Source organism: Dipteris shenzhenensis, chromosome 12 (genome assembly GCF_047967505.1).
Source record: "Dipteris shenzhenensis isolate YYH24624 ecotype China chromosome 12, Dip_SZ_1.0, whole genome shotgun sequence".
NCBI classification, from domain to species: domain Eukaryota; kingdom Viridiplantae; phylum Streptophyta; class Polypodiopsida; order Gleicheniales; family Dipteridaceae; genus Dipteris; species Dipteris shenzhenensis.
The window spans coordinates 7,271,124-7,289,793 of NC_141607.1; the positions used below are offsets into that span (position 1 = coordinate 7,271,124).

The following is an 18,670-nucleotide window of genomic DNA, read 5'->3' on the forward strand; positions in this document are numbered from 1 at the left end:
TGGTTGTGGATGCCATTTTGTAAAGAATAATAGAGAAATGAGCAAGAATCACTAGCCATTTGAAATTTTGAAATAGGAATGAAAGGCTATAAGAGTCAGCAACCATTCGAGCTCTTTCATGAAACCAAAGATACATTTCGAAGACAACTTATGAGGCAATCGCCCTCATGTGTTTATTAAATATTTATTTACAGTAAGTTCAATAGAGAGCAGTTAACTGGAACAATTTTGCAGCTCATTAAAGGAATTTCCAATAGTTATTTTGAAAACCTGAGAGAGACATCATGATCGGCGAGGTAGTAATAACCCTTGCCCCGCAGAAGAAGCCCTTCAAGATCATTTTCATCATGTTTGAGCACCCGTGCAGTCTCTGCAATAGCACCAGAGTAATCCTTGCTCTTCAAGAGCACTCTTGCCTTCAGAAGTCTTGCCTGGTAAAGTGTGATTATTGGTAGACCACAACACGCATAAGTACAGACCCGAGATCTTGGACAGAAACATAAAACGAAAAAGTTTAACAAAGACAGTTAGGATCTGCCTTCCAACCTACCCACTAGTTGTTAATCACCAACACTTCTAGAGAAACATTAATTCAAATCTTAGAGGAATGGCATTATGTACAAGCATCATAAAATATTGGCTTCAAATAATCCTGAGAAGCACTGGAAAGTGGGGAACATGGCTGTAAATCTTGCTCTTAGGGTTTTTAAATTTTTTTCCAGCATCAGAGCTGCTTACATTAATCAGATAAAGAAGGTTGGAAGCTTAGAACAATGAGGCACTGTTCAAAGCATCACAAAACAGACTTAAGATAGGTCTTGCAAGCATTTGTTTACTGCATATCCTATGCTTTAGTTTTTCCTCAGCATCAAAGATGCAGAGTCAATTACTCTAAATGCTTGCATGAAAATTTCTTTCTACAGAAACATAAATTCAAAGCTTAGAGGAATAATGTACTGTACAAGCATCATCAATACGAAATGAAGATAATCCTAACAAGCATTTCATCCCTGTATTTCTTAAGATTAATCAGTTCAAAATCAATCACTCCATTTGCATGCACTATTCAATTAAATATGCTCCAGTAACGTAAGGTACATAATTTTCGTTTAAATCATCTAGTCAAAGCTGAATACTTGTCCACACCACACAAATTCCCAGCATAGTTTACATAATTATAGAACTTCAAATCTGGGATATAGAAAAGTAGATCCAATGGTATGTAAAACCTGTCACTGTTCTGTTGGGCTATGGCTATGCCTATAGTCGTTAAAGGTGTAGATGGTTACAAATTTCTAAATGGCGGGTAATATACGAGGATCCCACTCTGGGATCCATACAAATAAAGTCTTCTTAGGTTTGATAGTCTCAAAGACAACAAAAGATTCCTTTTTTATGAGTGGATTGTTCACTCAAAAGCTTCTTGCTCTCAAAAGCTTGAAGAACATCAGCCTTAACACAATCTAATGATAATCTTGAATAATTCAAGCATCAATTGTTTTAGGGCACAAGAGGGACAATATGGAGGATTCAAGTTCAAGTTAAGTTTCAAATTTAATTACATAATCTGTATTGCTGTTACTGTCAGCTCTCTCATCCTCCGCCAACCTTCACAACCAACTAGTCAATGTCCGTTCAAGGTACAAAATTATCAAAGGGATAGTTCCCTATAAAAGTACAAAGGGCCAAAACCCCCAGCTGCTATCCAGCAAGAGATTTACGTAAACAAATGCTAATACATCTCAAGCATGAGCATCACAATATTTTGCACTAGTCGGAATCAAATGATTCTCATCTTCCAAATGCTGCATTTCGACATCTCACAATGCACGCCGACTTGCAAAAAGGAATTCGTCGTGCAAAGTACTGATGGCATGTTCTCAACAATTTCAACAACAGGTGGCAGAGGAACTTGAGGCATTAGAGAACATACTCGGTCAATCCAAATAAACTTGCCTTGGTACTTAGGTTATTAGAGCATATGCATAGTGCACAGCAACGGCATTTCTAGACACCCGAAACAGTTCGCCGTTTCGGCGCCGTTTCCGAAACCAAAACGGCGTTTTGCGCAGGCTGTTTTTTTTTGGTTTTGTGCTTTTGCAATGCCTCTAGAATTTATCCAAGGAGACGTATATATAGAGCAACAATGTAAGAGCTTGTAGACACCAATGCTCAGCTATAGAAGCAAAAGTACCAACACACACACACGCGCGCGCACGCGCGCCTCAACCACTGAGTAAGAAGTTAGAACCCCATCGGCGGGTAGGGCAGTTTTTGCTCTCCCTCTCCAGCCCCTCGTCTTGCTCTCCTCTCATCCTATAACCCCCCTCTCAGCCCACTGTCCCTCCTCCTCGCTCTCCTCTCTAGCATATCCTCTTTGCTCTCCTCAGCCCTTGCCCTCTCCTCTGCTCTCCTCCTTGCTCTCCTCAGCTGTTTCCCTCTTCTCCTTGCTCTCCTCAGCCCTTGCCCTCTCCTCTCCTCCTTGTTGTCCTCTCACGCCTTGTTGTACGACAAATAATAATTACATATATAATCTTGATTTTATTAACCTTAAAAACCGAAACTCTGTTTCCACCATTTCTTCTAGTGACCAAAACTCCAAAACACCGTTTCCCGCCCGTTTTCGTTTTCCCATTTCCGAAACTCCTAGGAACTATGAGCATATGTAAGGAGCGAACCAATTACGAACTATCAATCTCTATTCACCTGAAGGCAAGTATCACGGGCAACTACGAATTTCTCCTCCTAGCCAACGTCTATAGAACCACCTTCAAATTCATCGCTCCATTAGGTTTGTGTGGTTACTTCTACAAACCCCAATTCCCTAGATGAGTCTAGATTGCCACATGTCCAATTTCTAGAGCCTTCCTTAGGTGCCCACTTTACCCCTCCTTGGATATCCTTAAATCACTTGCCCCTAGGCACAATTCACAAGTTGGAGCACCTCACCCATCATGTAATCACCCTCACCAATGATCTCGACATTAAACTTCTTGACCATACACATAAAGTGCAATCCATATACATGCAAATGTCCGCCACTTGGAAGTTAATGCTAGATGACCCTTTCAAGGCCATGTTATCTCATCTTGAGCATAACATTCCTTCCCTCTGCAAGCATTAGCATCCTTGATGATGAAATTTGGAAATGCTCTCCGCATTTGATATAGGGATTTCGAAGGCACCATAGATAAAGGTAAACGTCTTGCATCATCCTCTATCTCCTGAAACAAAACAACGCCCTTGATTAGTGAGTCACCTAGGTGCAAAAATTATTTGACGAGAAACATGAAACACTAGGTGTACCTTTTCAACTCACACGGACTCATTCAAGTAAAGGAATGTTTTCTATCATTGTAGGCAAACTCTAACAATGGCATCCAATGGTTCCATGTGTTATTGTCTTAATGATACATATGTTCTCTACATATCTTCTACAGTGTAGTTGACTCTAATGACTGGTAATCTGACACTATGGACTATGGATTTGGGTAACCATGTAGATGAAATATATGACTAATAAACAAATCCACTACTTGTGGGACACTAACAGAATCCCGAGTCAGACTGAACTAAGCCATCTTAGTAAGATGGTCAACCACCACAAGGATAGAATCATATTCACCTTGGGCCATAGGTAGATCGACTATAAAGTCCATGGAAATGCCATGCCATCTGGTCAGTGGTATCTTCAAGGGCTGCAATAGACGAGATAGCTTCACCTACTCTGCCTTACTTGACCGTGAGAAACACTGCGTCACATATTCATGAATGAGCTTTTTCATCTTTGGCCAAAAGAAATCTCGCCTGGATGCCCTGCACAAGGGCTATCATGGCCTTATCAAATGACCCTCTGCCTGAGAACATTTTGACTAGATACAACAACCTTGCCATCGCATTTTAGCATATCAAGAGCTTGAATGTGGGCCTCCCTCAAACAATATCCATGGCTGTCTAATGCCTTTTTGTGTGGAGACTTTAATAACTCGCCTGCCATCCAAGACAACACCACTCATCGTTCTCACATGATCCCCACTGAGCTTCGACATTGGGAGGATATGCTTTCTTTTTTGCATGCAGAAGATTTATGGCTCTCAACAAGGGACAGAGATATGGGTTATACATACCATCACAATGCCTTTACTCATTACTGGGCTCGACTTGACAGATGGTATTTGTTGCATGCTCACCAGTATGCTAGTTTCACATGTGCACTATGGGTTGATCATTCCCTCTTGCTATCTGATCACTTTCCAGTATGCTTGACATTATCTATAGCACGTTTGACAGATGATATGCCTTTTTTCGGTCGTCACCTACTCCATGTTAATAGTGCTTATTTGCTTCATCAACAATTTCAGAACATGGTGAGAGTGGCTGTCCGCCCCCTCCTCTTACATGCTCAGGAGGACATGGATTTTGCTTGGATTAATCTTGCCCATCGTTTGCAGGCTGTTATTCAAGATTATGGACGGAGTTACATGGGAAACCTCAGGCTTAAGCTGAAATGGGCTCAATCTCACAAGCAACAAATGGATGTAATCAGCTCTCATAGGCAGCTCACCTCCTCTGAACAGGATTCTTGTGCTTATGCGGTTCATATCATCCATCAAAATGATCTTCGCAAATTAAAGAAGTGGCAAATCCGAGCTCGCATGAAACCCCTTTTGGATAAGGGCTGCTCCTCTAAAGCCTTCTTTAAAAGCCTGCATGCGGATAGACGAAAGGAGGATATTTGCAGGATCAGGCAAGATGATGGCACCTGGACCACCTCCAAATCAGAATTGGAATTGCAATGCTCTAGTCATTTTCAGCATCTCTTTTCTCCTCAGCCTGATCATTCAATGCAAGTGAATGCAGCTAGGTCTCAATTTCTTATGCATGTTCAGCCTATATTGTCTCCGGAACAGGCTCATGCATTGGAGCAGCCCTTTATGCTTAATGAATTGGATGATGCTTTGAGTCATTTACGTAAAGGCAGCTCTCCTGGTTGGGATGGATTGACTGTTGAATTTTTCCGAGCATTTTGGGGTGATCTCAAGAACACTCTGCTTCTCATGATCAATCATGCTTGGGCAGCACAATCTCTTCCTCCCTCTTGGAAACATGGCCTTGTCAAATTGATCCCCAAAAAAAGGTTGTGTGAGACAATGGCTGATTGGCGGCCCATATCTCTTATGCCAGTCATTTACAAACTCATTGCCAAAATGATTGTCCTCAGGGTTCGATTTATCTTGCAAGCAAAACTTCATCCCAGGCAGTATGGGTTTGTTCCCAGAAGACAGATTACTAACAATATCTCCAATGCTTTGCTTGCAATTGAGTATGCCAAATATTCTAAACAAGATGTTCTCATTCTGCAAGTGGACATCGCGAAAGCATTTGATACTGTCCATTGGGATTTTATTTCTCAGACTATGCATAAATTGGGATTTGGCCCTCGGCTGGTTCATATTATTTATTGGTTCTATTCTCATGCCACTGCACAGTGTTTACTTGGTGGTAGGTTGTCAAGAACATGGACTATGACCCACTCAGTGAGACAGGGTTGCCCTCTTAGTTCGCTACTGTATGCCATTGCTACTCATCCGTTATTGTTGCATATGGACCATCTTGCAGATACAGGGCAGCTTCATGGCTTGCAAATTCCAGGGGCACAGCCGTTTCTTGCACAGGCATATGCTGATGATTCATATTTCATGCCCAGGAATTCTCAAAATGATCTCTCTCACTTGATGCATACTCTGAATGATTTTGGCATAGCTGCTGGACTGCATATTAACTTTCAGAAATCGAATCTTCTAGCATTGAAAGAAGCTGATTGGCATGCACTCCTCTGGCCAGGCCACGTTATCTCTTCCCATACTATTGTGAGGCATTTAGGGTATCCCATTGGTTGGAATATTACCCCTCAACAACAGCTCAAATGGGTGCTTCAAAAGATAAACAAGAAGCTGGAATACTGGCATTTGTCCACTTGGCCTCTACATGTTCGACTTCGGATAGTACAGTCTATCATTATGGCATATGTGCAATTTTATCTGCCTTCTTCACTGGTCTTTTAAGCATTTGGCTTCCTATATGTCCCAAGCTATGGAGATATTTTGGAAAAGCAAATCTCACAAAAAGGCTTTGCGACTACTTCCCATGCAGTCTGTTTGTTCTCCTAAGATTCATGGGGGACTGAATATTCTCAATCTTCAGTTTCATATGTTGGCAAGAAAGAGCACTATGATTGCTGATTTTTTTCAGCAAAAACAGCCATGGGCTATTATGCTAGCAGCTATGTGTGGAAACATGACGACCCATGCATATGGCCATTGGATTACAGATCACTGGGAAGCAGTCATGACCACATTTCAGGGGAAAATTCCTGGTTGTCCTGTTTCTACTGCTTTTATTCATGATTGGAAGAGAATTCTCTCTTATGCTAAATGGTCAGGTGCTTCTTCCCATCATGGTAATTCTCTTTGCTTGGAAAGCATCCATTGGAGCAAGGTGTTTGAATCGCCTCTTGCTTTACAGACACCTAATAAAGCATATAATCTTATGAAATTGGGCATAAGATTTGTCGGAGATGTTGTGGATCAACATGGATATGTGCTTTCATTTCCACAAGCTTGCAGGACATTCCCCTTGGGTCTGCATCATAGGCCCATTTGGAGAATACTTACAACTATGTTGCAGCCATTTGTTCCTGTTCCTCCACTGTTTGTACAGGACAGATTACTGGACTGGAATCTGACTTCCTTATCTCCCGCTATATGTTCACTTTCATTGGATAATCTAGCCTCCTCGATGGTCTACAGATTTCTTCTTCCACCGCCATGGATTGATAAGCATGCCAACACTCTTTGGAATTTGGATAGGCCTTTATCTTTGGCAATCACAACTCAAGAAAATTTGGAAAGCTAAATTGCCATTGAAATAGAGGCTTTTCTTTTGGAGATGTATAGTGGGAGCTTTTTCCATTGGGGTGAAATTGGCAGCACGTTGCATTGCTTCCCCTTCCTGCCCCCGTTGCTCTCATCACCGTGAGACAGTTCCCCATTTGTTATGGTCTTGCCCGCACTCTCAGATATTGATCACTCATGTCTCTCATTTGCTGCGGCTTCGGTTTCCCTCTATCAGATTCGGAAAACTCTTCTAGCCGTTTGGATGCTTCTCATCTCGGATGTCTCCATTCCTCCCTTTCTTTCACTGGGCTCGTTTTTGGGTACTATGGACTATTTGGACACAAAGATTGCATTCTAGGATGGAACAACAGTTTCCTCAGGCATATGCTTTCTTCAGAATGTCCCTCAAGCAATCTTTATATGATAGTTATGCTGCGAGGGACTTGGATGCTACTAGCCTTGAAGTGTTTTCTGACTGTTTTTGAGTTCTTCCATTAGGCTCTCTTTTGGAGTCTAATGTCATGTACATTGATGTCATGTTAATAATATAGTTACTGGTTTCACAAAAAAAAAAGCGTGTGTCACTAGATATCACTAAAAAAAAAGTGTATGTGTGTGTGTATGCGCGTGTGTTTTGGCACTGCCCGTGTTCTAGGAACCTTCTTGGAAGAATTTCAGATCATCTTCGGCTCTGTTTCCCAAGCCACAGATTTGGGAAACATTTTTGGTTATTTGGAAGATTTATGAGATCTTTGTCTCACTATTCACTATTTCTCTCATGGGTCAGATATTGGGCTCTTTGGACAATCTGGAGTGAGCATAATTTGGCATACTTGGGTCGCCAGATTCACAATTCATATGAATCTTTCCGAGCCTCATTGCGGCAATCCTTATATGATGCCTGCCATGAGGGTGATATCCATGCTTCTTGCATAGAGCTTTTCTTTTTATGTTTCTGATCTTTGGGATACTCTCCATTTTAGAGACTTCCCATCTTGTAAATTCATGAGAATATAAATACACTGGATTTTACCCAAAAAAAAAAACTCTCTGTGTGTGTGTGTGTGTGTGTGTGTGTGTGTGCGTGTGTGTGTGTGTGACACCGAACAGATTATGATAATCGACTCTGGCATCTTTCAAAGCCTTTGATTTGGTGGCAACGAACTCTCGAATCTCTTTGGAAAAGTTCTTTGCCGCTCAAACGACGCCTTTTCCTCTGGCGTTGTTTGGTTGGAGCTCTACCGGTGGGCACTACTTTGGCTCGTCGCGGCATTGCTTCTTCTCGATGTCAGCGCTGTGCTTCTTCATTGGAGACCATCCCACATTTGTTATGGTCGTGCTCCACCTCTAGGGATCTTATTCATCGGATTTCGCACTGTCTTCGGCTCCGATTTCCTTCGGTGGTTTTTGGCCGCTTCTATTGGATCTTTGGTTGCACCCCTCCCCGACTTCGCTCGTTTGCCTTGTTCCTCACCTGGGTCCGTTTCTGGTCATTATGGAGCATTTGGTTGCAGAGGACTCATCTATCATTTGGCTCTGGTTCCTTTGATCCATTTTATTTCTTTCGAGGATCCCTTCGTCAGTCACTCTATGATTGTATTCAACAGGGAGATCTGGATACTTTGGTCTTGGATGTTTTTTTCCACTGCTTTTGACTTTCAAAGGTTGACTCCATCACGGAGTTCACCTTCTGTATTACATAGTCTTTGATAATTTAAGCTGTGGTTTTACCCAAAAAAAAAAAAAAGTGTGTGTGAGACACTGGATATTACCCAAAAAAAAAGTGTGTGTGTGTGAGAGAGAGAGAGAATATGATATGATATGATTGTATTTAAGTCCTCTTGAAATCCTTCAGGATCTATAGGACTAGTGATCACTATCAACAAATAGTGATCTTTTACATCTGGTGAAATCAAATACTATCGACTGCTATTTAGTTAGTACTTGTTGGGCTAGTTTGTGTGCTAGCCCAAGTACTTTGTTCCACTGTTCCAAAACTTCTTTTAGATAGCTTCCTAGCTTTCTAGAGTTGGCCGTTCCAATAAATGTTTCAGGCTGCCTCTGCTGTCATCATACCTTTCTTCGATGTGTGCATGGGCCCAGCATCTTGGGAGTACATGCTGATCATTTTCCACCTCTCCCGTAGGCCAGATTTTGCATATTCTTTCTTCTCTTCTGACCCTCAGTCTTGTCCACCTTTCCTTCTCCACTTTCAGGTCATTTGAGCAAGTTCTCATTTTGCATATTAGAAGCCTTTTGAACATAAAGATATCTTCCCCAAGGTATTTTTTCATCCCATAAAACCCATGGACACTGAAAACCCCTAAGGTTTGATGTAAGGAGGAGGGTCTAATTCCTAGGTGCACCCACTAGGCCCAAATGCTAGGGGCAAGGCAAGGTTTAGAGGGTTCATAAAGTTGGGCCCAAGGGAGCACCAAAGTGTGTCACTGGTAAGGGGTTAGAGGCCTTAATGTGAGCCACGAGGCAGTCCCATGTATGCATGTGGTCCCAAGTGTTACCTTTCTCTCTCTAGCTTGGGTTTTCTCTGACTAGCCTTGCACTTTGGATCCTATTACGTGATCAACTTCAGATTTCTTTCTCTTGCATCCAATCACGTAATTCGAGGCTGCTTGGGCACACATTTCTAGGCGGGCTGTACAAGTCTCAGCACACATCCCGATGCATTGATTGCACGTTGTACAGACCATTTATTGCTGCTGTACAGGATTGATTGCACACTGAACGGACTGCTGCACAAATCCTGAGGTGATTTCCTTGTACGACTGCTGGCAATGGCATGAATTCCAAGGCACTGTAAAGGCGATTCTGTGCAGGGTGTACAGGCTGTTTTGCACGTTTCTCAAGACCCTGGCTGATTGTACAGACTGCTTGCACGGTACCTTACCTCATTGCTGTCTGTTGGGTCACGTTCCCCTGCACGTGATCAGCTTCCACTCTCTCTCTTCTGCCCGTGATTCCCCTACCCGTTCTGATTCTCAAGCATTATGTCTCTCTTCCTCTCCAAGCTGCCCAATTCTCCTGCTAGCCTTTGCATGGTGGATTTGCTGCCCTTTGGAGGTGAACCCTTCTTCATTTGCTCGTGCCTGAGGGTCACTGTGCACTGTTGGGGGCCTGGACAAAGGATAGGTGCGAGGGTAGAGCTCGCTCCTCTTAGGACAGCAGGTACGGTCATTCTAACCCTTATTTGGTTTCCAGTTTGTCATTTTTGAAACTTGGTGCCAGAGAGGCAGTGTGTGGATTTCTTTCTGGTTTGAGGACACGTGTGCAGTTTGATATCTGTGTTGTTGCAATGTTGACCTGTGAGGCTAGACATTGGCTTGTGGGGCTGCCAAACCCTTTGAGCAAGGTGGATGCCTTATGGAATGCCTGGACAGCCTTGCAATGGATGCCTTATGAAATGCCTAAGCCTTGCCTTGGCAGATGGGTCTAGTGTGTGTTGGGATTAGATGCAGTTTGAAGCTAGGAATTGGCTTGGACAGTGGATTTGCCAGTGTTGTAGAGTGCAAGGGACTGAGCCCTTGTTGTAAAAGCATTGTTCCATTGTCGGAAGAATTAAATAAATACCAAAAGGGGCGCCAAAGCATTTGGGGGCCAATCTGCATCTTTTGCATTTGGTTTCTAATAAGCAGGGGCACTCTAGCCTCCCTTTAATTGTTTTCAAAGGTTCTTTTCAGTGGCATTTAACTAATGGAAGTGGCTGGAAATGATGCAATGTGGCTCTAAAGAGTGTGTATAATAAGATAGTTACAATTTACTGCCCTTTAGTTTATTGAAGGCCGGTTTCACATCCAGTGGTTTGTATGGCTTCCAATTGCCTTGTGAGGTATCATGCTGGCTTCCATCTTCTTAGCCATGAATTGGCATAATGCTTCTCCCTCAAGAGGTATCATGCCCATCTCAACCAGTAGGATGGGGTAGGGTGTCTGACCCTGAATCTTTTATGTAAAATTTCTACTATGTTTCAGTAGGTCCTAGAGAGTCTGGAAGCCCATGCTGGACACCCATAAAGTATCACTGTTTATACAAGCCTGGTGTATAAAAACTTCCTCATTTCCCAATTCCATAGGTGTGCTTTCTTGCACTTATTTTGGAAGCTGTACAAAGCTTTCAAACCTCCCAGGATTCTCCTTTCTACACACAGAATTCAAGCCATAGGCTGTAACAAATACAAACATTCATGAATATCTGAAAGTATGTTCCTTCCATTGAGGATTATTATTATAATCCGACTCCTTTTTGGCTGACTGTAAGTCTCATCCAGAAAAAAGGAGCTGATCACTCCTACCTCTGAGGAAGAATGGAAGCATCATAACAAGAAGAGTTTCTAGACAGTTTGATGAAAGTCGGTACTCAATAAGATGCCTATGAAAGGTAGGCCAATCAAAAGTCGATGCTTGTAAATTATACAACCAAACAGTAAGCCAAGAAAAAGTACTCCTGTCTGTCAAGGAATGACGTCTAAGAAAAGGTAGACCATCTGTTGAGAAAAGGGACACCTTTGTTCACAGAAACTCTATGGATTTGTCAAACTTTCCCAAATGGACATGCATCTGGTATAAATGGTGTTCCGATGGAGAGCCCAGTCTACATGCCCAAGGTTGTTCTAAGCCAAAAATAATGTTGCCACTCAGCATACAGCTTTTAGAGAGAGACTTTTATTTAAAGAAATGCAGTTCTCATTACAGTCACTTGCAAAAAACTAACCATTGCAGGCCATCTCACATTCACATCTTTTCCTCTGGATATATTTTTTTAAATTGAAACCAAAGTTGAGTACCTGAAATGCATGTTAAACTTCAGATATTACCTTTACACAATCAGGTGAAAGAACAAGCACTACTTTGTCTAAATATTCTTGTGCTTTTGACATATCGCCGATCTCAAAGGAAATCAATGCCTGATCAAAGCCACTCTTGGCTTGACGCAACTGGGAGAGCTCCTTGTCTGCTGCAGAGTGAATAGTTTTTAGCTTCAAAACCTTTTCATAATCTTTCTCACCATCCCCATAACTGTAAGGTACAGACACCAAAAACAGAACAGGGAATAATCAATTGTGTGGTTCTTATCCCTAGAAAACAGGGGATATTCAATTTTGTGCCCAATTCCAATCAGAACAGCGAATATTCAATTTTGTGGTTCTTATCCCTAGAAAACAGAAAGTCCAGAGCATGAAATCCATTAATGCTGACCTAGAGTAATATTACAAAGGAAGAATCTCCTTTTAAAACCCTGAAGTTAGGGAGCATGCAAATAACATCATGATGTTTACAGATCATCATGCATCCCACAACAACTGCCCTGGACATGCACTATATTAACAATCATGCATCTACCACCAATACCAGGAGCTATATCATTTGGTTAGCTTCGCTTAAAATACACTTCCCTTTTTGTTCAACATAATAGGAAACTTGATAGAAGAATGTCATCAGATTATACAGCATACCATGCCATTTAGTAAACACTGATTTGGGCTCCATTGGTCAACAAAAACTTTATCTAAACAAGGTGACCTTATGACATGTAATGAAATAAAGTGTTGTAATGATATTAGCGGAAATCCCATCAAAATCAATAGGACAGATACCATATATGCCTAGACTAGAACATGCCCCACCTGATCCTGTAAAAACAAGGAGGCAGGGGGTTACGGCCTTTTCCCTTTCTATTGCACAGACTTGAAGGTGGAAAAACGGAGGCTACAAAGTATGTACAAAAAAGCAAAGGCATGCATTGCAACACAAAAAACAACTAACCAAAATTAACAATGTCGAAGTAGAACTGGAGTCCTTAAGGAATACCTTACCAAAACATTTGTCTTAACATTACCACTGCCTTGACGGCAATCCTAACTAGACTAACTTGCTTCATGGTTGTCACCCACAAGGTCAAAAATCATTGGAATATCTACTCAGCGAATGATTCTTCATTATGGCCATTCTACATCCTCACTAATTGAGCCATTCTCATATCAGATCATTAGAGCTACCTATTATCTGCATATTAGCTCTCTTTTACAAATACAGAAGAAAAAATTGTGGATGCAGCAACACATGAAAAGGTCTTCAGGGTTGAGGAACATGTTCTGAGTTTGGAAACCCATCCATGGAAAAAAACATGGAATGGTTAAAAATTTTGGAAGCCCACATGATCATATACTAATATGGCCAAACCCATTATTAAAAGGGAACTAAAAATGCAGTTTGTAAGCTTGTAAGTCACGCATGAGGTTACAACCCATCCAGCCCTCAGGAATTAGCCTAATGGCATACCCAATGAAATACTATCACTAATGAAAGAGGAAAACTAATTTTTGCAACCCCACCCAGAAAATTGCAAACCATCACTGCGACATCCTGCTGGCTTCACCAGTACAGGCTAAAATAGTCAGCGCACCCTACACAGCAAGGACTCATTATTAAAAGGAAGCAACGGCATGCAATTTGCAAGCTCATAAATAATTCGCAAGGTTACAACCCATCAAGCCCTCAGAAAAATGAGCTTCTATGACATGTCCATCCCATGATACTTTTAACACTTTTAAACTTCCCGCAAGGTTGCAATTCATCCAAGAACTAGCTGCTACGACATCCTGCTGACTTTATCAGTACAAGGTCAGAAACTATATGTGGATAGCAACAGCTGGTATCCCACTGATGTCATCAATGATTAACAATGAATATATGACAGAAAAATATGGTATTTCACATGCACACACTCCCACATTCTCAAACACACAAGCATACACACACTACTACCAAACTAGCAGAAGAGACTCGATCGGTCCACCTTATCAAGTGTGTGTGCATCCATGTTTGTAGTTGTCTCACTTTGAGTGAGCTCCAAATGTAAATTGTTTTTAATGAAAGGTTCTTTTTACCAAAAAGTGTGTGCATCCACGTTTGGATATTAAGTTTTGAAAGTAGCTTCATACCGACATATTTGGCGGAATAATAAACCACGCTGCAAGTAACCTTGGATATACTCTGGGTTGACATCCAAAGCCTTGTTGAGGTCCCACAGGGCCTCTTCAAATTTCCTTTGTTGCAAATAAACTGCAGCCCTTTTAGTGTATCCGATAACAGCTGTGGGATTTAAGTCTGCAATATCAACCAACATTTTTTCTCTGCTTACGCATTCATTCGAAAACCCTCAAGCTATGGAGATAAAGTAAATAACTTTCCCTACCACCTTACTCTCCAACAATTACTTGCTCAATATTGTTCTTAAAGATGCTTCATGTTGTTCCAGTAAGACCCCACACTAGAAAGGCTTTCCAGATGAGAACGTCTCCCATTTTTATTACTGCTACAAGTTCATTAAACAAGTACTCTGAAGCATAACTTGAACAATATACTGCAACAAAGACAGCATTAGTGTTTGAAACTTGAAAGCTGCACACTGATGCAAACAGTGACAGACGGTTGGGTGAGGTGAGGACAAGACGGTTCGGTGAAAGTCCTACCCTCCCCCTGCATCTGGAAGGAAATTTGAAAAGGTATTGAAGAGACCTGCTAAACTATTTATCGCCAATTTAAACTCCTATATGGTACATGCAAGAAGACCTGGCATTGTTGTGCACCTTACAATACAAATGAGGACCCTTACCAATAAAATCCTTGTAATGCTTGAGAGCAACAGTCAATTCTCCTTTTGACACATAATAATCACCAGCCTGTAAATCTGAAGCTGAAGCAAACATAGTATTAGAATTCTTCCAAGAACATTCCACAGCTTTTACATGCAGTCTCAACTTCACAAATAACAAACCTCGAAGGTTCAGAAACAAATCATATACAAATCCATAATATTCAAGTCCAAAGACTGGTACAAGAAGGCAATGAGCTGAATAATTTTCAAAACACTGACAATGTCCTCTGAAAATAAGAGCCTTCAGATTGTTGAAAGCCCTTGGAATACCTCCATAAAGTGATCAAAGTTGTTAGCTTTACCCCACCTGGGTCAAACTAACAACTTAATGTCATGCAAAAAATTCTGCAATTGCATCTCGCTTGCCAAAGCATATGCACAACTCCTGTGTGCCCTTCAGGTATCTCATGATACCTTTCACTGCATTCCAATGCTTCTTGCCTGGATTTGCCATATCTCTGCTAACCACTCCCACTGCAAACGCAATATCAGGTCTGGTAGCAACCATGGCATACATGAGACTGCCACAAGCTGAAGCATACGGAATCTTGGCCATTTCAGCCCTATCAGCATCTGAGTGTGGGCTGTCCATTGCACTGAGTTTCACATATGGAGGCAATGGAGAACTAAGGGTCTTCCCCCCCTCCATATGAAACCTGTGCAATACTTTGCCAATATATTCGGTCTGAGACAAATACAACAAACGCTGTCCCCTGTCTCTCCTTGTCTTTTTCTAAGTCACCTCCCAAATATTGAGATTGCTACCCTCCCTCAACAGGGCAATGCCCATTTCTGTACAATTTAGAGAGACTACAGTCCAAATGTCACTCCTGATTTCTCTGAATTGATACTTTAGCAGTTTTTGTACCCACAAATGTGACCTAAGTGTATCTGTTAGGGGCCCTCTAGCAGGTCCTTACTCATCCATGGCCCACTTACTGGGCAAGGGAATGTCTTTATCTGAGCAGTCTTTCTGTTGGCAGCTTTTGTTTGGCCAGTAAGGTATATTTGCAGCAACTAGGGCTAGGCCTCTATAAAAGGGGGATTTCCCATTTTGCAACAACCTACATTGGTAATCCATCTATATAGAGGTCAAACAAGATAGGTGATAAGCCAGAAGTCCTTAGAGGTGTTACTACAGATATTTTTTATTAACTCCTCGTTTTGGCCAAAGAAATCCTACTTCTTCCAGCGTAGCATGTGATGGTCCTTGCATATTGTCTCTACCTCAATCGGAAGAAGATGCTGTCTCGAATCTGAGTTGACTTGCATAAAGCTTCACTCATCATCATACCAGCTATTACTGGATACTGGGCCAAGAGGCGGTATGCAAGTGGAATGGGTGGTGTGTGAAAGTGTATAGGGCAGCTTCATGGACAGATCAGGTGATCAAGGCGGCTCGATCCTCTAGTAGCACTATGTCAACGACTAAAGTGGAAAGGTGTACAGAGTACTCAGGTAAAAGGCTCTGATTAAAATGTGTCTCCGGATATGTAGTGTATGTGAGTGGTGTCGTGGTGTATGATGTAAGACGAGGGATGGATATACTAAAAAAGAGATAGGTGTGGTCCGCACCTAGAAGTGGTGGAGAGACAGAGAAGCCCATGATATGCAAGGTAAAGGCAGGGGATCCCATGGGATACTCAATTACGCTATAGCCCCCCAATGTGGGAAGCAAGTGGAACCACCTAAGGAGGGCCATCGATCCATACCATTATAAATGACAAGATCATGTAGCCTGCCCATGTCCAAGATGCATGCCCATAGGATGTGATTGGGGCTCGCCTGTTTGCAAAGACTCGGGACATCCCAGCCTCATCTAGATCAACATCTGGGAAAAGTCATCACAAAATCCAGAAGCAATACCTAATGTGTACTCGTCCTCGCGTTGAAGTCCCTAACAAGGAGAACTTCCTCACGGCTCGAGAAATCCATGATGTTCGGGTATAGGGCTGCGTATGGTGAAATCTCAGCCGCCTCGCATAGGTCTCGAGAAAAATGTGAGGTCTCGGGGGCAAGTAACATACTGCAATGAATAGATCCTCTTGAGAAGGGTGTCAAATCTAAATCCACAGAAATCTTACATGTATATCACGCCTCTCGACGGAAACCGCCCAAATGAGAGATGATATGTATATTACTGCCACTCCTCTTCATCCACGCACTCCACTTGTCTCACGAGTTTCTTCCAGCAATGCTGCCTCCCTTTGTGTATCCATTACAGTAGGCAAAGGCACTCTGGGCTTTGATGTATCTCTGTATAAAAGGCTATATCTTGTCCTGTGTAAGACTCCGAGAGAAATTATCTGGATCTGACCATCGGCTACCATTTATAGTTCCAAACAGTGCAAGCCAGGGTCTCGGTACTCTAAATCTCATGGATCCCACCCCCTATGAAGGGGAGCCACCAATGCCAGTGGGAAGCCTATCACGAGCGCTGTAGGCCAACTTATGGGCTACCCATAGATGCCACTTATACCTTGGTATGAGCCTTGTAGGCCTCAGTCAGGACTATTGGTACAGTTAGTTTATGTACCATCTAGGTTAGTTAGGACACTTAGTCCAGTTAGGGCAGTTACCCCTAGGGTTTTGTTGTGTTGGCTCTCCCTTGAGCCTCCACACCTCAGTTTTGCAGCAATCTATTAGAGCATCTCGTTTTTCTCCATTGTGCTTCCATTTTTTAACTTCCATTGCTTCCAACACCCAGTAGTCGTATCAAAGCAGGTCGGGAATCCATTCCTTCAGCCATTGACAGCTTTCCCAAACTGTTTGGCAGCCTTTTGAGCCCTCATTCTTGCTAATTTGCTCAATTTTTCAAGGTTTCCTACACATCTGTGAGGACCTGTGACGTCCTCGAGCATTTCTGTCATGGGAACTCCACTTTTGGCACGGGAAATCGATGCTTTGGAGCCTTTTCTACTGAATCGGTGCATTTACTGCACATTTATTGCTCTCAGCTTCTGTACAAAATCCGTACAACAGTACGGAACCTATACAGCCATCCGTACACACTCTACGGAGTGTACGGACAGCAGACGCCTACATTTACTGTCATTTACAACGCTGTACGCACTACTGGCGGTGCATTAACTGCTGTACGGATGCAGTACGCATTTCTGACATGTGCGTTTAATGCTGTACAGCCTGTGTACGGACCTGTCATCAGCATTTATTATAGTACGGATTGCGTCAGCAAGCATTAACTGCTGTACGGAGCTGCCTCAGGATGTGTGCCATCTAGATTGAAGGTTTCTCAGCATTTCGGAGCTGCCTTAGCATGCGTGCCGGCGTTTGTTGCCATTTGGAGTGTGCTGAATTGATCCGGAGACTTCTCTTATAGCCCTTCCCTCCTCATTTGGCATCCCTTTGCCTTGGGCTGCGAGTTCCCCTCCATTGGATCTCTTTCTCTCCATTTCTACGTGCTCTCCTCCTAGTGGGAGCACTTCCTTTGCTGTATTTCTCATTTCCAGCCCTCATTTGCTTGCTTTCAGAGCCTGTCACTCCTATAGCATTGCAGACTATCACACCTTATGAGGCTTGGATGTGTCGTAAGCCTCGCATTTCCCACATGAGGACTTTTGGATGCTTAGCCTATGCTCATGTGCCTTCACAAAAGCGCACTAAGTTGGATGATAAAGCTGTTAAGTGGATTTTTCCTGGGTATAGTTCCGAGAGCAGGGGCTATAAGCCATATCATCCCCGCACGAGCAAGTGTTTTGTCAGCCGGGATGTTGTAATTGATGAATCTTCCACTATGCCTTTGCTGGACTGTCAAAAACAGCCCGTTGTTAATGCCCCTGACATATTCGACAGCTTGATGCCTTTGTTTCCATCCGATGCTCGAGATGAGATTCCATCTGAGGTTGTCCCTCCTCCATCTGTTGGTCATTTGCAGCCACATGTGCAGCCAAAAATTCAGCCTGCCTATCATTGATCAGGATCATTTGCACAAAGCTCTTGACCAAGAAAAAGCAGAAATTCAGGAGCCCAAAAAGGTACCCCGTTGCACCGTAAGGAGGGGAGAGTTGGTGCTTCACGCAAGCTTTATCTAGTTCATAGTCATGTTTGTGGACCCATGAGGGTTGCAACTCTTGTAGGTTCTA

General features: G+C 42.5%; 1 protein-coding gene across 3 annotated transcripts in view; it reads right to left on the bottom strand.

Moving 5' to 3' along the window:
- P58IPK (DnaJ P58IPK-like protein) overlaps positions 1-18,670 on the bottom strand; it is an 85,683-nt gene that overhangs the window by 32,886 nt on the left and 34,127 nt on the right. For 2 of the 3 annotated variants that reach the window (XM_087382377.1, XM_087382378.1), the window contains exons 2-5: positions 14,526-14,600; positions 13,852-14,017; positions 11,725-11,926; positions 271-431 (exon numbers count right to left, since the gene is read on the bottom strand). In XM_087382377.1, coding sequence (XP_087238503.1) covers positions 271-431; positions 11,725-11,926; positions 13,852-14,017; positions 14,526-14,600 — 604 coding nt within the window. Of the gene's footprint in view, positions 1-270; positions 432-11,724; positions 11,927-13,851; positions 14,018-14,525; positions 14,607-18,670 lie in introns of all 3 variants that reach the window. The other variant, XM_087382376.1, reaches the window with a different exon arrangement.